This window comes from Vigna unguiculata, chromosome 10 (genome assembly GCF_037176805.1).
Source record: "Vigna unguiculata cultivar grain cowpea cultivar isolate G323 ecotype 2 chromosome 10, ASM3717680v1, whole genome shotgun sequence".
Taxonomy (NCBI): Eukaryota; Viridiplantae; Streptophyta; class Magnoliopsida; order Fabales; family Fabaceae; genus Vigna; species Vigna unguiculata.
In genome coordinates, this window is record NC_140801.1 from 35,058,373 (window position 1) to 35,067,354 (window position 8,982).

General features: G+C 33.3%; 1 protein-coding gene across 1 annotated transcript; it reads left to right on the forward strand.

Annotated features, from left to right (window-relative positions):
- The first annotated feature begins 5,298 nt into the window (after positions 1-5,298).
- LOC114166400 (ran-binding protein 1 homolog b-like) lies at positions 5,299-8,441 on the forward strand. Its single transcript, XM_028051126.2, has 4 exons — positions 5,299-5,547; positions 5,624-5,775; positions 7,002-7,127; positions 7,766-8,441. The coding sequence occupies exons 1-4, from the start codon at positions 5,393-5,395 to the stop codon at positions 8,017-8,019; spliced, it is 687 nt and encodes a 228-aa protein (XP_027906927.2). The 5' UTR covers positions 5,299-5,392; the 3' UTR covers positions 8,020-8,441.
- The last annotated feature ends 541 nt before the right edge of the window (positions 8,442-8,982 follow it).

Here is an 8,982-nt window from a genome sequence, read left to right on the forward strand (position 1 = left end):
TTTGAATATTTATCTTTATCTTTATTTTAAAAGATATTTGAGAGATTTTAGCAACAGGAAAGCCCAGTCCAAGTCCTATATAAAGAGATCAAGGGGGAAGCAAAAAAGAAAAAGCTCAAGACTTCAAGGTTTTGGAACCCTTAGGAGTTTCTTAATTGGATTCTGAGGTTAGATCAATTAATTTGTTTGTTCTTTTGATTCTTGTTGAGATTTATTTTCATTTATGTCTTTCGGTTCTTAATTTAGTAAAAGTAATGATTTTTACATTATAACAAGTTAGCACGATGTTAAATCTACATAACATAACAATCGTATGAGTCCAAGGGTTTTTAAGTTTTAATTGAGAAGTTACTTTGATTAATTTTAGAAACTTTCATATGATTGAATGAGATTTTGCTAATAATTGAGAAGTTACTTTGATTAAAGGTGAAAACTTAGATTAGAATTAATCAAGAAGTTACTTTGGTTAATTAGCTTTTTACTAGATATAAGAGGTAAAAGAATGGACATGATTAGGATTAGTAATATTTAATGGAGAAGTTACTTTGGTTAAATTTACTAAGATTAATCTACATAGTTCTTGCTTTTGATTGAGAAGTTACTTTGGTTAAAAGTAAGGACGCCAACAAACTAATTGAGAAGTTACATTGATTAATTTGAAGTCTTAAACAAGAAATCAATAACAATAATCTTTAGGAAACCAATGATGAATCCTATTTTGAAAAAGCAGTGGAATCGACCTATTTTTCTTTACTATTATTTCTATCTTATTTTATCTTTTTATCTTTATCTCTCATATTTTTATTATTTTATTTGACTGACTCTTTTGTATAGTTTTATAAGAACTAATTTGTTAAAAATCAATTCCGTGTTCGTTGGGAGACGACTTCAGGTTAACCCTTTCTATTTCCTTAACTACTATCTTAGCAATACTGAAGTTGCTATAGTTTAGTAATATTAATTTGATCGCGTCAACGACAATGTTATCAAAGCCTCAACTCATGGACTTTGGTGTAAAGCTAAAGAAGGTACCCTTGTATTGTGATAATACCAATGCTATGAACTTAACCAAGAATCCAATACAACATTCTAAAACCAAGCACATTGAAATTAAGCATCATTTCATTAGAGACCATGTTCAAAAGGAGGATTCTGAAATTCAATTCGTTAAAACTGAAAATCAATTAGCTGATTTATTCACAAAACCATTAGCTTAGGTTTAACAAGCTAAGAACTGAACTAGGCATATTAGACATGAAAAATGTGGTATGATGTGTTTTCAGCATGTTAATCTTATAAATCCATGCATTGATCTCATTAAAATAATCTAATGTGAGCATAAACTAAAAATTGTCATAATTAGCTTGTTAATTTTTCAGTTTTATGTGTTGATTTTACATAAAACAATCACTGTTTGCAAAAAAAATGGTCTGTTGAATTTATAGTCTGTTGATTTTTCAATTTTATATGTTGATTTCACTTAAATAGTCACTAAATGCAAAAAATAGGATCTGTCAAAATTTTCAGTATGTTGATTCTACAAATCTATGCATTGATTTCACTAAAGATGCCACCATATGCAGAAAACACAATCTTTCACGATTTTTAATATGTTGATTTTACAATTCTATGTGCTTATTTCACTAAAACATGTATCTGGAAATAGAAAGTTCAGTTTCACGATTTTTAATCGATTGATTTTTCAAATCTATTGTTGATTTATCCTAACCATATTTTGTGTGCAAAGAATAATGATCTGATGAATTTTTAGTCTATTGAATTCTAAAATCTATGTGTTGATTTCACTTGAACTGCTAATATTTCAATGAAATAAATTCAAAAGCTGACCTAGTCAAAGCAAGCAACTCATGATTAGGAACGGACTGCCCCCAACAATTATTACATCAACTATGTGTTGCTTTTTTTTTAATGCATTGACCATAAAACATTTGTGTTGTATGATTCCAATGTGCATGCACCTTACATGATCTGAACTAATTGATCCACTTATAAAAACTCATTAGAAATATCATGCTTTATTGAGATATTGCAATTTGGTGCATTAATGTGGCTTTGGTAACCTAAATAAATCTGCATAATTTAATCGACTGATTATGCATTCAATGTGTTCATTTATAAATACTGCACTTGAAAACCTGCATTTGTATCAACATCTCTTAGAAATACCCACACTCACAATCATCATGCCTTGTCATCAACAACGCAACACCCAATCTGATGAAGAACACTCTACCCATCTCAATCCAAGCTCTCTAAATCACGAACACCATGGGAGAATTGAAGCTTGGTTTGAAGGAAATGAGGAAAACATTCAAGTGTTCCTCATAAAGATGACTAGGAAGAAAATCAACATTCCTAAGGTGTTGATGTACTCATAGCTGCAAATTGAAGGGTTTGAGACTCTTCTTCAATAACTCAAACATCAAAATTTGAAGACATTGCTTGAACTTTCAAGAAAATCTATCTTGACTTGGTGAAGGTGTTTTTCACCAACTTGCAATTCAAAAATGACGCCTTGTTGTCCAGTGCCAAAGGAGAACAAATGGAGATATCCAAGAAGGCTTGAAAGGATGTTGCTAGACTTAGGCAAAGAGGAGTCCAAATGAGAAAAGGTAAAATTGGTGTTGTGCAAGAGTTTAACAAAGTGCAATACTATGGGAAATGCTTGAGGAACCCTGGTGCTGAGATTAAGAACCTCCATGGTGGTGGTCTCAAGGTAATGAAATGCTTCATGCTATGATCATCACCAAAACCATAGTTCCATGTGGAAGCAACCATTCTACCTTGTGTGGGGGAGACTTGATCCTCATGTATTGCATCCAAAACAATGTGCAAGTGGACTGAATTTTTGTGCTTCGTGATCATATGCTCAAAGCCAAGAGACTCACAAATTTTAGGTTGTCATATGTGGTGTTGGTTTCCAAATTCATTAAGTACTTTGGTGTTGATGTAAAAGATGAATTGAAAGAGTCAACTAGGATTTTGAGGAAAACCTTTTTCCTAAATCTGCACAAAATGGGTTTTACCAAGGTTGGAAACGTTTGAACTGTATGAGGAATTGGTGATGTTGTAGTTGGTGGTGCCAATGACCATGAAGTTGGCCCATATGGGACAAATCAAGAGGAAGAAAAGAAGCCCACTACTGGACCAATGGACATTGTCTCCTACAACCCTCCAAAAGATAGAGGCCTTATGTACTCCCAGTTTGAGAGGATGGTTCTTCACCAACTGCATGAACTCAATGTGTCTCAAGATGCACATCACACATTTTGCAATGGGAGGTTCAATGATTTGGATGGCCAAATCCATGACATTCATGATCTACTGACATCATTCCAGACCAGAAATAATCCTCAGGATGACTGAGTGTGTTGGCCTTTAGGATCATGCATTGCATTCGTGTTGTTGTGTTGCTTTGTTATGAGTTTTGTCAGTTTTTTAATCGATTGATTTTAATTTCAGTCTGTTGATTGTATTGGTTTTATGGTTTTTTTTCTTTGTTTTAGTATTTCATCCATTAATTTGTGTGCTACTAGCAATGAAAAATTATCCTTTGTTTGTGTTTTTAATTGTTTCACTTCTGTTTGATGAATCCAAAAGGGGAGAAAAATTGATATCATTCAAATTGAATCATTAAAATTGAAATAATTGAATTTATTAAAGGAATTGAGTTAAGAAATTGCCAAACCAGATTCTAAATGGAACCTATTGATAGGGGGATCATGTGCATCTGTGTGTGCTTGTTATCTTGTGTGTACTGCTTTTGGGAACATTTTTCAGATTCACAAGCCTAAGCAAGAATGGAAGATGATGCTTAGATGGCACTTCATCAATTCAATGGAGGTTTCATCAAATCACTAGAGGCTAATCCAGTGGAGGATGGCTTCATCAAATCAGGGGGAGATTGTTAGTACAAATGGCTTGGAAGATTTGGTGCTTAAAGATTTGATGAAGATACATTAAGCCATTGTATTAGAATATGTTGAAACCATGATTAAATTGATGAAGATGTGAAGACTTGATGTTTCACGGGTTGATCAAGCCTCATGTGTATGTGCTATATTTGGATTACTCATGAAGAAAACAAGCTTGAAGATAGGAGTTCATTGTGTAGACCAATTTAGCATTGTAGAGATTTATAAGGTCATAGAAGAGAACTCCATTCCTTGGAGACGAAAATGGTTGAATAAGAAGAATGTTTTTATTTCAAAATGATAAACCCTTGTACATGTGTAGAAGCACCCCTTAAATTGAGAGTTCTAGGAACATCTAAGCAAAAACAAAAAGTGCAAAAGGTATCTAAACAATTACAAAACCTAGCTTCTAGAAACTAGGTTAAATAATGCAAAAGATGACAAAAATGGAGTACACAAGGTGGTTTCCATATGTGAATTTCGTCCAAGCCTGTGGAGGACCACATGGTACATGTGCTTTTTGCTTTATGTTTCATGCTTTCCTCTTTCGTAGGATTTAAGGATTTAGGAATTTAGAGATTTAGGGATGAACGAAGAATATTACTTACAAGCTAAATGAAGAATGAATGAACTCCACAAGAATGAAGAGTGAGTGACCACAAGAAGAACAAACTCCTTCTCTATGAGTTAGCGTGAGATCGATCGAACAGACTCTTGGTTACACTGGTTGATTTCGATCGAAACCCAACTTTGAAAAGGTTGAGCTGTGAAAGCTCATAATGCACAAAAGTGCCTTCCAAAGTTATCTGAGAGTTGTCTCGTACTTTCTAGCCCTCACTAACCAGAGAAGATTAATAGAGATAATGTAAGTGAAGAAAACTTTTACCAAATACTTTATGAGATGGATGTCATAGGATAGTCATGTACAACTCTTTAAAAGTCAATTATTTGTCCTTTGCCAAACATCTATCCAAAGGAAACGCATAATTGAGAATGATTATTGATGAAACCCCACAAACACATGCTCAATTCATTGATTGCCGAAGTGTATGTGGTCATGCCAAGATAATGCAAGTTTCTAACGATTAATGCTAATACAAGTTTCCAACGATTAATGCTAATACTCAGTGACTGGTCCATCTAGTTGGTTGTCGAATGGTTCTGCAACCGTATCGAAGTGATAAACTTCTTGTACAAAAATCATATAAAACATAACATTAGATTTTTTTATTTACAGATCATGAAAACAAAATGGTGATTGTGTCACTCAATTTAACTTTTGAAAGAAAAAAGAAAAACATAAAACATAGATACCCTACACAGCACATAAAAGTGCAGCAACCAGCCATATAATACAATACAACAGTGTACTCTCTTTTTCTCTCTCACTCAATATAACTCTCCCACTCACTCCTTCCCACCACCGCATTTCAGTACTATCATCATCATCATCGTCAATGGCGAGCACCACAGAGCCGGAGCTCCACCGTGACGGCGATGACAACGCGTCCCAGGAGGACGAGGATACCGGAGCTCAGGTTGCTCCGATTGTGAAGCTCGAAGAGGTGGCCGTCACCACTGGCGAGGAGGACGAAGATCCCATTCTTGATCTGTACGATAACACACTCAGTCACTCGCACACACACACAATCTTGGATTGTGAATTTGAATTTAGATTGTTGTTGAAGGAAAGCGAAGCTGTATCGGTTCGACAAGGAAGGGAATCAGTGGAAGGAGCGAGGCGGTGGGAATGTGAAGCTATTGAAACACAAGGTTACTGGAAAGGTCAGGCTCCTCATGCGCCAATCCAAGACTCTTAAGATCTGCGCAAACCATCTCGGTACTATCCATTGCTTTGCATTTTCTTTTCATTTGTAGCTAAATATATCCTACTCCAATTTCAAAACACCATTGTCATCAACAAAGTACTTTTTACAGTACGCATAGAAAATTATAATTAGGATAAATTCTTCTTGACCATAAAACGAAGATAAAGAATGAAATTATTCTACCTCAAGCTAAATATAAATAATTGAAAAAATGTATGAACAATTTTATACAAATTAAATTATGTATAAGTTAATTTTAATTTATGAGAAATTTCATTTCATATCTTCGTAGAAATTACCCGGAAGTTTCTGTGATTTCATCTCTCTTTTATTTTTGGGTCTTTTCGATTGTATGTTTTATGGTTTTTGTTTGTTAACTGTGAATCGATTATTTGTAAGAGAGACCGTTAAGATTCTTTTTCATGTTTATTGTTTTCCTTTTGTCTTGAACTAACAACTTTAGTTGGCTCACATAAATAAATAAAGGGAATGGTTATTTGGTTGTCTTTTAGAGAAGTTGTAATTAAATAATAGTGATTGATAGAGTGAACAGCTACACTTTGCCTTTGATTCTTTTCTACATATCTTTTTATTTCTTTTTTTAGGGCATTGCTAATTTAATTTGATTTAGTATATAGTGTTGGTTCTGGTGCTACTGAGTGCATGGATTTGAATTTGAGTGATAAGTGTGAAGTCTCCTTTAATATTCAGAAAGAGAGTCTCTTATTGATAGGTTTATTGATAGGTTTTGATGTAAAAGTGGTGTCTAAGGTCTTATATGTGTAAGACTAATATCATATAACCATATAGAACCACAATCTCTCAATAACTATAACCATGACTATAATCATAACCATATATGAAAAAATATATACATAAACCTATCACTTATAGTGATCCTTTCAGAAATCTTAGTATCGGTCATGCTAGTGTGTGAAATATGAAAAATATGAGGTTGGTTACCAACATGTACATTTTATCCATTAAATTAGTCACTTGTGCTTAAGAGAATAATTCGAATGGTCTTTACATTTCACGGATTCATGTGTGTTTTTTTTTTTTTTTTTAATATTTTGGAACTAATATTAGTTATTAGGATGGAATATTTTGAAGTGATCAAATGTTTTTTTTTATTAACTTCGGGTTTTTTTTTAATATTGAGTTCGTTATTGGATTTAAATACATGATGGTTATTATTGTTGTTGTTGTGTTTTGATGGATATGACGTGAATTTCAGTTCATGGCAGTTTGACAGTACAGGAGCATTCTGGGAATGAGAAATCGTGTGTGTGGCATGCTTCTGATTTTGCAGATGGAGAATTGAAGGATGAGCTGTTCTGTATTAGGTTTCCCTATGTTGAGAGTAAGTCTTGAGGACACTTCTCTGTTTTCAAGTTTTTTTGTTTGTTCAACACTTCTATTACTTGATAAATTGATCTGCAAATTTGATTTCTGATTGATCTTGTGTTCTAATAACACATGCTGTGTGGAGAGTATTCATTGATCAACATGTCAGATTTTTGGTGGTGGTAAATAGTTGCATTCATTTTCTGACACTACAAGCATGTGTTTATCTTAAGCACTCTGCTAGGACATGACTAAACTTCATTATATGAATTTCTTCTTGGCTTCAGAAGTTGAGGTTTTTTCTCTTTTGCAATGGTGTTTTTATAACCTCTCCAAAAATAAATAACGTAAACGCGTCTGTCCAGAGTAGCTATGTAACATATATTACATTAATTCAAACAGGATTTAACTGTATGTTTTAATAAAGAACTATGCCCCCATACTCATGGTCTCTGCACTCTGTATCCTCCTAGGTGGTTTCAAAATATGAATCAGGTTAGTTGATGATGACAAGGATTTACATTTTTTGATAATGTAAAGTGAAATAATGAAACAAAAAAGAAGTATTGTCTACATTTGACAGCTTTTATATCACATATGATTGAAGAAATGTTGTCACGTTATTTATTGAAACTTTGTCCTTTCGTACTCCAGACTGTAAGACCTTCATGACAACTATGCAAGAGGTGGCTGAATCACAAGGAGAGGAGGAAGAGGAAAACAAAGATGCTTCAGATACTGCCGCTATCCTTGAGAAACTAACTGTTGGTGAGGATAAACCAGTGGGGAAAGAGCCAGAAAAGGTCACCAAAACCGAAAAGCTAACTGTTGGAGAGAATAAAACAGAGGAGAAAAAGACAGAAGAGGTCACAAACACGCACAAGAAAGATGAACATGGTGTAGTATAAGAGAATCAAAAGATGAATCAGCTCCACCAGCATAGTATTTGATGTGCCTGGTGAATGAATGATTTGTTCTCTTATAGGTTGCTTTTTTTTTGTTTTTTTTTTCTTTAAGATTAGTAACCTATATTGAAACCTCAGGATGTGGAATTGTGGTTGGGATGAAGATTTGATTCTGTCAGTTGAGTCCTGCGATTGTGGAATTGTGGTTTGCAAGCATGCTTGGATGGTTTTGTGATTGTGGGTTTTCATTTTTCTCATGTTTTATTCAATTGAGTTTAGTATTTCCTTTCAAACGAAGATTTTTCTTATTTTTTTAGGGCAATTATACATCTGGGATATGTATTTGATGTTTTGGATTCGTCGGTTTTGTTGTGGCTTCTACATTTTTTAAATGATTACTATGAAGTCCCTGTTTTGTTTTGTTACATATCTTCTATTTATTTGCTTACTTTGGTGTAAGGAAGTTTAATTTAGGATAATCTGGACGAGTTTTTTTCTTTTTTCTTCTAGAGAGGGTAAATTTAGTGAGTTCGTTTATCTATCGGTGCGCTTACAAATGAGTTTAGAATCAAAGTAGTTTTTTTTTTTTTTTTATAGTAAATAGTTTATGTACTAAAAATATACTTTTTTTTTTTAATAAAGTTCATAATAAGCATCATTCTCAGGTGGAAATTGGTGGTATTAGAATAGGATATAAGATCGGTAGTAACATAACATTTTTAATTCAAAAATGCGATGATAATTTTATAAATATTGGGAAGTGTTTTAATTTGGTTAGAGTGAGAATCGATCTAATATGCACATATTAGATTGGTTATAGAAGGAACCAATCTAATATGTACATATGTTAGATCGATTAAAAAAACAATTAATCTAATATGTTTTCTTTACTATTAAGCGCAAAAACCTTTCAATTTTCAAACTTTGTCTTTTCTCTCGTGTCTTCTTTTGTTTCTTCTTCTCTTA